This window comes from Mercenaria mercenaria, chromosome 8 (genome assembly GCF_021730395.1).
Source record: "Mercenaria mercenaria strain notata chromosome 8, MADL_Memer_1, whole genome shotgun sequence".
Classification (NCBI taxonomy): domain Eukaryota; kingdom Metazoa; phylum Mollusca; class Bivalvia; order Venerida; family Veneridae; genus Mercenaria; species Mercenaria mercenaria.
Genome location: NC_069368.1, coordinates 6472295 through 6487638, shown reverse-complemented (window position 1 = coordinate 6487638; position 15344 = coordinate 6472295). Strand labels below are relative to the sequence as shown.

At 36.0% G+C, this 15344-nt stretch overlaps 1 protein-coding gene across 3 annotated transcripts in view; it reads left to right on the top strand.

The window, feature by feature from the left end:
• Window positions 1-265: 265 nt before the first annotated feature.
• Window positions 266-15344, top strand: part of LOC123523134 (tyrosine-protein kinase CSK-like) — a 60094-nt gene continuing 45015 nt past the window's right edge. For all 3 annotated transcript variants that reach the window (XM_045300791.2, XM_045300792.2, XM_045300790.2), the window contains exons 1-3: window positions 266-332; window positions 2764-2812; window positions 4532-4645. In XM_045300791.2, the coding sequence (XP_045156726.1) occupies window positions 2801-2812; window positions 4532-4645 (126 nt within the window). In that variant the 5' untranslated portion in view covers window positions 266-332; window positions 2764-2800. The remainder of the gene's footprint in view (window positions 333-2763; window positions 2813-4531; window positions 4646-15344) is intronic.

Genomic DNA, 15344 nt, shown 5'->3' with positions numbered 1-15344 from the left:
CAATGGGAAAACGAACCCGGGGCATTCTCCTCTGTAGGATTTAAAGCGTCTTAGTCCTCTCAACCAATGCATCCACAAAAAATCAAATTAGATATAAACATGACTTTCCAAAGCATCAAAATACATTAAGAAAATATAGCCAATAAATACAGTACGGTTACGCTGATGTTTTCTTATTGAATCGAAAAAGCTGACCATAAAAGAGACTCATATTTTCATGCGTCGCAGGTTAACAAGTATAGGGTCGTATATTTTCCAATTGATCCGGCATTTAAAAACTCATGACGTCATAGCAAAATGGCGAAAGTAATTTCGCTTCCTGTTTGAAAAATGTAAGATAAATTTTACCATTTTTCTCATGTTTTTCTAACATTAAGAAGAAATTGAAATGACAGAATGATAAAATGTGGCTTATTTTCTATGTTTGTTAATAAACAACTGTTATCTACTGCTTCAGATTTGAAGTTATTCCTTGAATATTGTTATTTCCCCGAGGGGAAGATGTGTAAAATCCAAATTTGATGTGTTCATTGATACTACAAGTGTTTTCTAAATTGATACTCGATCGTTTGAATTTTAAAGGGAACCCTAGGAATTGTTCATAAATTTCCATATTTGCATTTTTTAGGGGAAAACTCATAGACATTAGACACTAAATAAATGACACAGTGCAGCGTTTAGTTTAGAAATGAATACTGGTAGAGAATTGGTTTGTTTTAAGAAAGTGGCTAGGGGTCCGGTAACTGGACCTCTAGACCCGGACCTTAGAGGTCCTATAATCAATATATACTTTAGCACTAAAATGAATTCAGCAATTCGGTTACTGGACCCATAGCCACTGCCTTGTTTTTAATTTTCTCCTCTTAACTCGAACAGTACAGATGAAAAAATATGACAGGTGTTAACAGCCCATCACATGTTTTACTGAAGCTTGTGTCTCATCTTGTAGCTTATAAAATCTGTTTATAAATTTATACTCTCTATTGCAATAGTCCAACTAATTGTACGCGATAATGTGATAATTTTTGCACAGGTCAATTAGACTCAATATCTCTCCTCCTCGTATAACATAGGAACATTGTTGGGCGGTTAAAACCGCCCCGGTCAATACTCCCTGAAGTGGTCAACACTGGTCGATTGGTCAATACTGGTTCTTTAGTCAATACTGACTGTTAAGATATTTTGCAGAGTTTATGAACAATTTAAATAATGACTGTTAAGAGCATTTGGGACTTGATGAAGGTGTTTGCATGCATTATATTTAATTTAATTAAACAACTAAATCAATACTCCCAAACTAGTTAAAGTGGTTGATTTGTCAGTACTGGTTGATACTGGTCATTAAACTGCTAATTTAACTGAACTTTATTTGTAGAAAGTATTTCATAAACTGTAGCAGTTAAGTGTTTGATTCACAAGTGTTAAATCTAATTATTTTTACTGGAATATAATTCAATGAAAATTGCTGTGAACAACTGGACCCTTTCATGGAAATGGTTTAATTGTGTTTTGATAGCAATTGTCACATTGCCTAATTGACACCCTGTCTTACAATATACAAAAGATTATATATTGCTGGCCTGTCTATCTAGTCACTAATTAGCTGTCATGATCAATAATCCCACTGTATAAATGGATGCTTGAACATGGTAACTTTATCTAAAAAAAATAAGTTATGCAATCAAAGTATTTAAATGACCAGTATTGACCACTATATGTGTTGATCAAGGATACTGTGTAGGACTAAAATTTGAATTGACCAGTACTGTCCATTTCAATGAGTGTATTTTATAGTAATATTTTTTTTAATTAATTCAAAATAAAGGCTACTATAAGAAGATAAATTGAATTTGATAACTGATAAATTGAAGATAGTATTGAATAAACTAGTATTGACCACCGACCAGTCTAAGTATATTGTCCAGAACTGAGCCTGACCAGGATACACTGCCAAGGACCAAAACTGAATCGACCAGCATTGACCACTATACTTTTTAATAAACAAAATTCTGTATTATTCAAATTGCTTTAATATTTTTACATTACTCTTACAGTCTGTTCTAATCTGTTAATGTGCATTATGTAAAAGTGTTGAATAAACCAGTATTGACCACCCAAGAGTGACCAAAGTATTGAATCAACCAGTATTGACCGGTATTGACCAGTATTGACCGGTTTTAACCAGTATTGACCGCCGGCCCGGTCAATACTCATATTGACCGGCTTTTTGCCAACATTGCATAGGAAGGATTTTTTTTTTGGTGAACCACAGAACCTTCTACGGCTATTCTGTGCGGCGATTTTTAAATTGCACTTTAAGAGAGGGATTCTGCCTTATCATGAAAATATCTCAGAATCAGTTCTGACATCAAATTATTTGGACATGGCCTTGCAACTGCAAAAGCTGCCACGTTCAGTTACAATATTCAGTTATGATGTCATTTTAAACTAGATGCTTGATGGACCATAACAGAGCAGATTTTGGTACATGTGTACTATTTTCAGCAGGCTAAAATAGACTCTGTAGATAAATAAAAGTCTTCCTTTCCTCAGTTTAATGCAGGACAGCTACATATATTTCAGCATGACAACTGAAAATTCTAAGCGGCTCATCCTGTAGGCCGACTTGCTTCAGATAATTTGTTGCACCCGGCTTACATAAATTTCATTTACTCAAAATTGTAAGATTTTTCCTGTTTTGATGATGGCATGCATTATTGAAAGGTGAATATTTTTGTTGAGAATTGACTATTATCATTACAGAAATGTTTTGCAAAACTGAATAAACAACTAAAGGAGAATGCCAATGGCGGTAAGTAGTAGAACATTTAAAACAAATTCAATCTTTTCTCTTCAAATGGTAAAAAAGCGCAACTTTAATTTATTCTAAGGCGAGAATTTTCTCTTACTAGAGGTTTTGTAAGTATTTAATCAAGATAACCTCTGAAAAATGTATTATGATGGTAGCCTGAATGACCTAATTAGTAATTTTGATGAAGCCTTGAACTCTGTCAGACAGTATCCACATTTTATACCTGGCCAAATGCTTTCAAACTTCGCACATGTCCAGCATCATGAGCTGACTTCTTGGGACAAGTTACATAACTCTAGCTTATTTTATCAAAAAATATGCCCCTTTTTAATTCAGAATTTCAGGTGAGTTTTGCATATAAGCAGGTTTCCCAGAAACTACTAGGCCAAATGCTTTCAAACTTCACACATATCTTCGGCATCATGAGATGATCTCCCGGGACAAGCTACTTAACTCCAGCATTTATTTTGTCAAAAATATGCTGCTTTTTTTTCCTAGACAAGTTGCAACTTAGCTTTTATTTTGTCAAAAGAATGTCCCTTTTCAACTTAGATTTTCTGGTTTTAAAAAGTTTGTATATAAGCAGCTTTCTCAGAAACCACTGAGACAACTGCTTTCAAACTTCACACATGTCTTTGTTATCATGAGGTGACCTCACAGGGCAAGTTACATGACTCTGGCTTTTATTTTATTAAAATTATGCCCCTTTTTCAAGTTAGAAAACTTTAATAAAGCTTTTGTAAGCTAGTGTAAGGTGGAAGGGCTTCAAATAGTTGAGCATGTTGTTGTTAGACAGCTCATGTTTCTTGTGAGGTTTTAATCTAAGACTTTGTAGGCTTTTAAAGTTTTATGGTTTTATAAAAAATAATGAGTATGGTTTAAATTCATTAAGAATGTTGAATAGGATAAACTGAGTGTTCGGCCAAGGATAAAAAAATGGTGGGGATACCTGTCCCCTTGGTAAGAAAAATGTGGGGACATTTTCAAGAACTTGGGGACAACAAGTTTTGACCTTAGAAATGTCATTGAAATAAATCAGTAATATTAGTACAATTGAAGTCTTTATTGTAGTCCAACCACTGATACCCTTTAAACCAACTCTCCTGAAATTTGGAGTCCCTTTTCTTTTTGGCTTTATCAAAATTTTCTGCACCCTCTGTGGTTTGGTTTTGTGATGCATTCTCAGTTTTGGAGGCAATTAGAGTGGAACGTTCAACAGATTTTAAGCAGTCTAAGGACTCGCCTTCAATTTCACCTGCGGAGTGAGTGGGTGGAGAACAGTTAACAACATTGGGATGCGGTCTTTGGGGCTTTAAAGGAAGCCACCTGAAGTACTAGGCCGTTAATCATTATTCTGAACATTTTTGTTGTCTGCAGATGCAGAAATGTAATTTAAAATTGTTCACTGGTGGATCAAAAATGATGTTTTTTGCGGGAAACACTTCTCTTCAGAATGGGGAAGAAAAAATGAATGATTCATACTCAGTTCAGTCGTCCCGTATGCACATTTTCCCCATCATTTTTACAGAGCAACAGCTGGCGCTTCTAGACCAATTTTAGCGCAACATCTGTGATTTTACGTGAGATTCCCACGATATCGTGGCCTTGGCAGAACACTGAAACCAAATTTTAATTTAAAGTTTCTTAAAACTGTAGAACCAATTAAATAATAAAGTTACTGCAAGAAAGGGAAAGATCTCAACAACTTTGTCATTTCAGGAAACCTGGCAGCCGGGTCAGGAGGTGGTTGCAGTTTACGATTTTAGAGGAACAACTCGCGAAGATTTGCCGTTTTGTAAAGGAGACGTTCTTCAAGTTGTGAAAACTACAAGGGTAAGTTGTTTGCTACTGTATGCAGGCCTTTCATATTTTATTCTGGTTCTATTCTGTTTTGGGATTTTTTGCATACTCATTTATTTTATTTCCAGTGACAGCAAGACATTGCGATAAATTATCTGTATCATTGCTATCTGTACTTAGTGGTTTTAAGGAAAACTTAAGATAATTTATGTATCACTGTGTGTTGATTAGTAATGTGTGCATGAAATCCTCCTTCAGGACTTCCTTTCTAGATCATGACCAAATATAATGTATGACCAGTTATTTTCAGTTCCATGTAGATTTGAAGGTTTTCTTTAATTCTGTTCAGACTTTACCTCCCCACCCCCCATATACAGTGTACACACCCTCACACTTGCGTACAGGAGTCAGTATCAAGAGCTGACGACTGCTTAATATAATTATGTGCAAAATAATTTATTATTAAATGTGTCTTAGAAATAGAAGTTTACTTTATACTAAATTATTATCCCCCGACGGAAGTCGGAGGGATATAGTTTTGGCATTGTCCGTCCTTCCGTCTGTCCGTCCGGAGCCATATCTAGGAAATGGTTGGGAATATTTATTTAAAACTTCATATACATGTTCACCACTGTGAGTTCTGGTGGCCCGTCAAGTTTCAGTCAGATTGCCCAAGTAACACCAGAGTTATGGCCCTTAGAAGTTTCTAGTGTTAACTATATAGGGTACTATAAATATGGCAATTTCTGCATCATAACTTTTGATATATTTGACCTAGAACTATGAAACTTTAACAGAATTTAGAGCACTATAATGTGGTTGTGTACACACAATTTCGTTCGGATTTATTTGTAAATTAAGAGTTATTGCCCTTTAATTGTATAAAGATCCACATATTTGTACATAACAAACTTATCATTTGTAGTGATGGGCAAATCGGTTAGATTTGCCAGCCGATTAATCGGCATAATCGGACAAGCCAACCGATTCGATTAATCGGATATAATCGAATAATCGATTATTTTAGGTGCATATTTATAAGTTCACATTATAGTGTATGTTTTATTTCATTACTTAACAAATGAACCATACAGAGAATAAATACCCTCTTTCTATTGTATCCCTCCATTAACACCAGTAAGTTAACAGCGTAAAAGTAAGATATTTGTGAAAAGAAAAAACTTCAAATCAGGTACTCGTCTTAATTTCATCAGGGTGCAGACAGATCCAATGATATTGTGTTATTAAATTAAAAATTATTGGAGTTCAGCAAAAAAAGGAATAACGATTTATTAATTTTTAGTTAACGACTGGAATGATTTCAATCTCAAAAAAATAAAAAATTGAAAATACTTTTGCTTGTGTAAGTCTTACGGCATGCTATGCATACTGCCATATTAATGTCTAGAGTTTGAAATGATGGTTTTCCCGGCTTAATTTTGTAAAAGCCATATATCTTCCAAAATCTGGGTGATCATAGATGACCTCGAGTTCTGCCGAGACGTTGGAGGAAGCCGTTCATTTGCAGTAGAGTAGTTTCCCTTGGCGTAATTACTCCCAAAGAACCGTAAATACCAGAAAGAAAAAGGCCAGAAAGAACTAAATTATCCGTTTAGGGTGCCAAGTAATTAATCGGTCAGGGAAAAGTGAAGTCGGCGATCGCGATCATGAATGCCACGCCGACGATTATCCGATTGTTGCCGATTGTCGGCCCATCACTAATCATTTGGTAGAATTTCATTAAATTTCTTTCATTCTTTTCCATGAACATTTATTGTAAACATGTGAAGTTGTGTACCCACACCTGGTCACCCCCTTACCTTGATCACACCCCTTCCCCCCCCCCCCCCCCCCCCCCCCCCCCCGAAAAAAAAAAATCATTCCTTATTTTAGATTTTTTTCAAACAAACTTCATATACATGTTCACCACTATGAGGTTATGGGGCCCATCAAGTTTCAGACAGATTGCCCAAGTAACACCAGAGTTATGGCCCTTAGAAGTTTCTAGTGTTAACTATATAGGGTACTATAGATCTATAGATATGGCAATTTCTGCATCATAACTTTTGATATATTTGACCTTGAACTATGAAACTGTAACAGAATTTAGAGCACTATAATGTGGTTGTACACACACAATTTTATACGGATTTCTTTTGTAACTTCAGAGTTATTGCCCTTTAATTGTCTAAAAATCCACATATTTGTACATAACAAACTTACCATTTGGCAGAATTTCATTAAATTTCTTTCATTCTTTTCTGTGAACATTTATTATAAACATGTGAAGTTGCGCACCCACACCTGGTCACCCACTTGCCTTGGTCACCCCCCCCCCCCCCCCCCCAAAAAAAAAATTTTTTTTTTTCATTTCTTATTTTAGATTTTTTTCAAACCTTCCAAGTTGTACCTTCCCCACCTCACTTCTCCACCCAGTCATGCCCACCACTGATCATGCATCCTCTGCCCCCCCCCCCCCCCACAACTTCACCCTTTTACCCTTTTTTTTTCATTTTTGATTTTCAATCAATATTTATAATCAACATGTGAAGTTTTGTTTCCTCTCCCGTTCCCCTGCACCCCCACCCCCTAAAAAAAATAAATATATACATATATCTATATATAGATATATATTTTTCCATTCCTTTTTTTTTTTTTTTAAATGTTCAAACCTTAACATGTTAAGTTGTGACTGCACAAACCTTGCCCTCAGCCATGTTCAAGGTATCTTACCTGTGTTCTCTCAAGGACATCTGTTCTTTTAAGTTCAAATGTACATGTTAAACAGCAACACCTGGTGCCAAACCACTCAAAGACAATATTTCATTCCAGTTAAACTTCAAGCTCACATTTCAATTAACTGCATTTAATTTTAAAACCTAAGCTTATTACAGTAAGCATATCCCATTCAAAATAAATTCTTTAGTCAGGATCAAAGTATCATACATTTATTATTTACTCTTATATTAAACATTTGTTTTCTGTTAAATTGATCTTGACTAATGAAATTATTTGCTTCTTATTAACATCCTTAACTTTTTGCCGGATATATTTTTTTGCCATTCCTCACCACAAACCCTTTAGGCGGGGGATACCAATTCATCGAATTTGCTTGTTTAAGTTCATTTGTTATGAAACCTATATACATGAGGTGCAGTCATGACCCAAGTGGGCATTTAACCAAGGACCTTTAGGTTAAAGTAGTGGACACTTTAACAAATACTTGTTCAAGTTGTAAAATCTGCAGTTTCAGAAGTACTTCAAGTACAGGTACTTGACGACAGCTCTTTTTCCCCAGCTTCGGCAGGATGTAAAAACAAAATTTGATTTATTTTTTCTTTGTAATTTTAATAGCAATAATACATAAAAAGAGAATGGGGAGGTAATTTTGGTTTGGGGAGCCTTCAGATTTTGGCCCGTGTTACAGACATCTATTACATTTGGACAAAAGGCCCTACTTCTATAAAATGGCTTTTTCCCAAAATGGGCAGTTATATCATGTGTATTTCTCAATTCAAAGGCCAGACACACTCCTCATTTCCTTGGAAAGATTAATTTGAACTTGTACAAAAAGTGAGGGGCTTAAATATATTAAAACTGAGATATAGACACATTGGTCAAATGGTGTTCAAGTGGATGCTGCTTTTGAAACGTTTGATATTTTCATTGTGTTCTTTATCTTAATTTCTGCATTTTAGCAGTTCTGAGAAATGTTAATGTGCCTATTACACTGGTTAAACAAAGGTAGATAAACTGACTGCAGTGTATTACTGTATGTGAATAAAATACTGTTGAATTTGAGATGAAAAAGAGGAAAAGAGAAATGAATAGATCCAAATCCTGTTCAAGTGATTGAATTATATGTAATTGCTAGTATTTGTGGTTTAGGCTGATTTAACAGGAATTTGACAGGATGGTACATTGTAATTCACTGCAGTGCTCCAGCTAGGATTAAAAAAGGGCAGGGTGCTGGCACTGAAAAGGGTGTTCGGTCCGGGACCGTGCTTCCTCGGGAAAAAAATATAACTGGTCCATGCATACAGTGCATTTTAACATAATTTAGGCATGGAATTTGGCATAATTTAGGCATGTTTTTTGGCACACTTTAGGTATGGTCTTTTAATAGGCTATGTCTGTCATCTCTAATGCACCTATTTATTAACTAAAAATTCTGCTGTTTGTATTTTACTTGGCATTGATTTTCAACTTGTCACATTTCTTTGTAATTGCATACTGAATAACAATATCTATGTGTTTAGGCCTATTTTACTTGTTACAATTTCAGTGACACATCTTCTCCATGTAGGCTACTTGATATTTATAAATTTTTACGTGCAACATATTATATACAGAAAATAAAGTTTAAACTTCCACTTAAATAAATGAAATGAGGCAAAGTTTTTAAATTACAACAGTCTAAAAGCAAGTTTAGCACTTGTAATAGACATATTCCAGGTATCCAAAATTTTATATCCGGATATGGTTACACTTTTGAGCTCACCTGTCATAAGGTGACAAGGTGAGCTTTTGTGATCACGTGGCGTCCATCGTCCGTGCGTTCGTGCGTGCGTTCGTGCGTGCGTAAACTTTTGCTTTTGACCACTCTAGAGGTCACATTTTTCATGGGATCTTTATGAAAGTTGGTCAGAATGTTCATCTTGATGATATCTAGGTCAAGTTCGAAACTGGGTCACGTGCGGTCAAAAACTAGGTCAGTAGGTCTAAAAATAGAAAAACCTTGTGACCTCTCAAGAGGCCATATTTTTCATGAGATCTTCATGAAAATTGGTGAGAATGTTCACCTTGATGATATCTAGGTCAAGTTCGAAACAGGGTCACGTGTGGTCAAAAACTAGGTCAGTAGGTCTAAAAATAGAAAAACCTTGTGACCTCTCTAGAGGCCATATTTCTCAATGGATCTTCATGAAAATTAGTCAGAATGTTCACCTTGATGATATCTAGGTCAAGTTCGAAACTGGGTCATGTGGGGTCAAAAACTAGGTCAGTAGGTCTAAAAATAGAAAAACCTTGTGACCTCTCTAGAGGCCATATTTCTCAATGGATCTTCATGAAAATTAGTCAGAATGTTCACCTTGATGATATCTAGGTCAAGTTCGAAACTGGGTCATGTGGGGTCAAAAATAGGTCAGTAGGTCTAATAATAGAAAAACCTTGTGATCTCTTTAGAGGCCATATTTCTCAATGGATCTTCATGAAAATTGGTCAGAATGTTCACCTTGATGATATCTAGGTCAAGTTCGAAACTGGGTCACGTGCGGTCAAAAACTAGATCAGTAGGTCTAAAAATAGAAAAACCTTGTGACCTCTCTAGAGGCCATATTTTTCAGTGGATCTTCATGAAAATTGGTGAGAATGTTCACCTTGATGATATCTAGGTTAGGTTTGAAACTGGGTTACGTGCGGTCAAAAACTAGGTCAGTAGGTCGAAAAATAGAAAAACCTTGTGACGTCTCTAGAGGCCATGTTTCTCAATGGATCTTCATGAAAATTGATCAGAATGTTCCTCTTGATGATATCTAGGCCAAGTTCGAAACTGGGTCACGTGCGGTCAAAAACTAGGTCAGTAGGTCGAAAAATAGAAAAACCTTGTGACCTCTCTAGAGGCCATATTTTTCATGAGATCTTCATGAAAATTGGTGAGAATGTTCACCTTGATGATATCTAGGTCAGATTCAGAAGTTGGTCACGTGCCTTCAAAAACTAGGTCATTAGGTCAAATAATAGAAAAACCTTGTGACCTCTCTAGAGGTCATATTTTTCAATGGATCTTCATGAAAATTGGTCAGAATTTTTTATCTTGATGATATTTAGGTCACATGTGCTCAAAAACTAGGTCACTATGTCAAAAAATAGAAATAACGACGTCGTACTCGGTTCAACACTGGGTCATGTGGGGATAGGTGAGCGATTCAGGACCATCATGGTCCTCTTGTTTCTAAAAGTCGTCGAATGTCCAGTTTAAACAATATTTTTGAAAAATTATTATGATGCAAAGACAGTTTAACAGCATTTTACAGTATCTGACATTAAAGTGTACCCTGTCATTACAAATTAGTAAACTAATTTCAAAGAAATCTTCATGAAAAATCGGCAATTTCACCAAGCAGACAACAACCTACTTTCGATTTCAAAAACTTGTAAAACGATAAAATCAATTTTTTTTCCTATCTAAATTTGATTGTGATTGATTTTTAGCTCATCTGATTTTTTGAAAAAAAATGATGAGTTATTGTCATCACTTGAGCGGTTGTCGGCGTCGGCGTCGGCGTCTGCGTCGGCGTTGCCTGGTTAAGTTTTATGTTTAGGTCACCTTTTCTCCTAAACTATCAAAGCTATTGCTTTGAAACTTGGAATACTTGTTCACCATCATAAGCTGACCCTGTATAGCAAGAAACATAACTCCATCTTGCTTTTTGCAAGATTTATGGCCCCTTTTGTACTTAGAAAATATCAGATTTCTTGGTTAAGTTTTATGTTTAGGTCAACTTTTCTCCTAAACTATCAAAGCTATTGCTCTGAAACTTGGAATACTTGTTCACCATCATAAGCAGACCCTGTACATCAAGAAACATAACTCCATCCTGCTTTTTGCAAGATTTATGGCCCCTTTTGTACTTAGAAAATATCAGATTTCTTGGTTAAGTTTTATGTTTAGGTCAACTTTTTCTCTTAAACTATCAAAGCTATTGCTTTGAAACTTGCAACACTTGTTGACCATCATAAGCTGACCCTGTACAGCAAGCAACATAACTACATCCTGCTTTTTGCAATAATTATTGCCCTTTTTGGACTTAGAAAATAATTTTCTTGGTTGAGTATTATGTTTAAGTCAACTTTTCTCATAAACTATCAAAGCTATTGCTTTAAAACTTGCAACAGTTTTTCACCATCATAAGTGGACACTGAACATCAAGAAACATAACTCTAACCTGCTTTTTTGCAAGAATGATGGCCCTTTTTAGACTTAGAAAATCATGGGTAGGACAATATTTCTATTACACAAAAAAAATCAGATGAGCGTCAGCACCCGCAAGGCGGTGCTCTTGTTATTAATTAGATTTAAATGTCTGTTGTCTGGACTTAAGTTTCAGTTGTTTATAAAGTGGTATTTACGACTATATTACCGAAAATGAAAGTACACTTTGACACGTGGCGCGAAATGATAATGATTTCAGACTGGTTTGCAAACTGTTTTAACACTAAGTTCAGTGATTTTAATGCTAGTGGAGCAGTCTAAAATATCATGGTCTGCCTCAGGCACGATTACAGCAGGTAATTGTTTAATTGTTTGCTAATTATGTCAATGCCCCCCGGCGTGTATCACTCGATAAAAAGGAGCAATAAAGCAGTGTATTATAATCACTGAGGCAAAAAAGGGAAGTTTGGCCAAAAAAAGAAATGAATGGTTGTAAAACGGGCAGGGTGCCTGGCAGGGCAACAGGGCGGAACGAATTTCGGAATGGGCGATGCGCCCTGCTGTAAATAGCTAGCTGGAGCACTGCACTGGTAAATGTCATCCAAGCGAGGATTTGCCAACCCTAAAAACCTGTTATAAATTTTGGAAATATAATTATAAGAGAAAGCAGCTTTAAGAAGTCACTTTATTAACCCTTTCCCTGCAAAATTTCTATAATGAACTTGTCCATCTTTCAATTTGGACAGTACTGTTAAAAGGAGTGCTTACCAAAAGATACTGACTGAATGGCGAACAGCATGATCATGATCTGCACTGGTTGCAAAGGCAGAATCAATCGTGTCCAGCGTGGTAAGGGCTAAAGTGTCAAGGCAATAAAATGGCTGCTGTGAATACCTGTCTACCTAGAATTTCAAGCTGTATGACCTTATTAGGCATAGTGTGCAGGGTCCTCCCCAGGCCCTTTCAGCCGGGCGCCATGCCAGGCTAAAATATCTTAGCGCCCGGCTATAAAATTTCAATGTATAAATTTTCATGTATACATTTTATCACCTGTAAACATAACCAGTCGATAATTACCTGTTTTGATCATGCCTAGAGGCAAACTCAATAATGATACAGTCGCGGAACGTCGTAAAGGACAGAGTTACAAACAATGGGCTTATTTTACCGCCAACTGTAAAAATCGTACCGAAAGTGCAGGATATTTCGGATGACAAAAATTCGGATAAGTCAATGCATAATATTAGAGAAGGTAGATAACATTAATAATTTGATTAAATCACTTTTACTTTAATATTCTTTCATGAAATCAGCTTCAGACTCAACTAAAACACGAAACAGAATTATTGGAGATTGTATTTGACACTACATAAGGACCACATAGATCAACATTTATAATTCCTCTCAAAATTGCTGTAAATAATGCAAGAAAAAAAATCACAATGCATATTTTCTTTAAAACAAGGCTTAAAGAAGAAAATCAAGTAGAAAATATTAGATAACGATTCTTATATTGATTTCTTCTTTATTTATTTTTAGCTCACCTGAGCAATTGTGAGTTTTTCTGATCGCTCGATGTCCGGCGTCTGTCTGTCTGTCTGTCGTCTGTCAACATTTAGCTTGTGTATGCGATAGAGGCTGTATTTTTCAGCTGATCTTCATGAAGTTTGGTCAGAATGATTACCTTGATGAGATCTAGGCTGAGTTTGAAAATGTGTCATCTGGGGTCAAAAACTAGGTCACTAGGTCAAATCAAGGAAAAACCTTGTGTATGCGATAGGGGCTGTATTTTTCAGTTGATCTTCATGAAATTTGGTCAGAATGATTACCTTGATGAAATCTAGGCCGAATTCGAAAATGGGTCATCTGGGGTCAAAAACTAAGTCACTAGATCAAATCAAGGAAAAACCTTGTGTATGCGATAGGGGCTGTATTTTTCAATTGATCTTCATGAATTTTGGTCAGAATGATTACCTTGATGAAATCTAGGCTGAGTTCGAAAATGGGTCATCTGGGGTCAAAAACTAGGTCACTAGGTCAAATTAAGGAAAAACGTTGTGTATGCAATAGAGGCTGTATTTTTCAATTGATCTTCATGAATTTTGGTCAGAATGATTACCTTGATGAAATTTAAGCCAAGTTCGAAAATCGGTCATCTAGGTTCAAAAACTAGGTCACTAGATCAGATCAAAGAAAAACCTTGTGTATGCAATAGAGGCTGTATTTTTCAACTGATCTTCATGAAATTTAGCCAGAATGATTACCTTGATAAAATCTAGGCTGTGTTTGAAAATGGGTCATCTGGGTTAAAAAACTAGGTCACAAGGTCAAATCGAAGAAAAACATTGTGTATGCAATAGAGGCTGTATTTTTTAATCGATCTTCATGAAATTTGGTCAGAGTGATTGCCTTGATGAAATCTAGGTCGAATTTGAATATGGATTATCTGAGGTCAAAAACAAGGTCACTAGGTCAAATTAAAAAAAATCTTGTGTATGCGATAGAGACTGTATTTTTCAATTGATTTTTCTGAAATTTGGTCAGGATGATTGCCTTAATGAAATCTAGGTCGAGTTTGAATATGGGTCATCTGAGGTCAAAAACTAGGTCACTTGGTCAAATAAAAAAAAAAACTTGTGTATGTGATAGAGGCTGTATTTTCCAATTGATCTTCATGAATTTTGGTCAGAATGATTGCCTTGATAAAATCTAGGTCGAGTTTGAACATGGGTCATCTAGGGTCAAAAACTAGGTCACTAGGTCATATCTAAGAATATGCTTGTTTGATCGCAAGAGACCAATTTTTTGGTCCAATCTTAATGAAAATTGGTCAGAATATTTGTTTCCATGAAATCACTAGGTAAAACATGTTTTACACTGTTACGGTGTCTTTCTAAGGTGAGAGACCTAGGGCCATCTTGACCCTCTTGTTTATTTACTTAAGGTACCTTTGATAAATATGCTACAGTTTCAGAAGCTGTTTCATATTATTCTTATAATTCATCACCTCAGTTTACTTAAATGAATAATATGTTTATCACGATACTTAGCCGCTAAAAAGTGTACCCGGCTATAATTCCACAGAGCCTGGCTATAACAAAATCCTGGGGAGAACCCTGGTGTGTGTCACTGCACCAGCTCTGTATTTCTTAATGAAAATACAAAAAGAAATATAACCTAACAAAGATAGTATAAAATCTTTTATGTAGACCCAAAATATAGTACAGTGCAACCTCTCCAAGGAAGACGAACAAATGTTTTTTATGCCCCCGGCATCTACTGATGCGGGAGGCATATAGTGATTGTCCTGTTCGCCCGTCCGTACGAGGTTAATCAAATGGGACCGTTTCGTCTAGCATCAATACCCCTTAGTAGAATGACTTGATACTAATGCAGATGTAACCTGTGACCATTCCTCATCTTCAGACATCACCTGACCTCAGTTTGACCTTGACCTCATTTTGGACTTAAGTTGCTTTATATGGGCCATCTCTTGGTTAACCAAATGGGACCGTTTCGTCTAGCATCAATACCGCTTACAAGAATGAATTGATACTAATACAGATGTAACCTGTGACCAGTCCTCATCTTCAAACATCACCTGACCTCAGTTTGACCTTGACCTCATTTTGGACTTAGGTTGCTTTATATGGGCCATCTCTTGGTTAACCAAATGGGACCGTTTTGTCTAGCATCAATACCGCTTACAAGAATGAATTGATACTAATACAGATGTAACCGTGACCATTCCTCATCTTCAAACATCACCTGACCTCAGTTTGACCTTGACCTCCT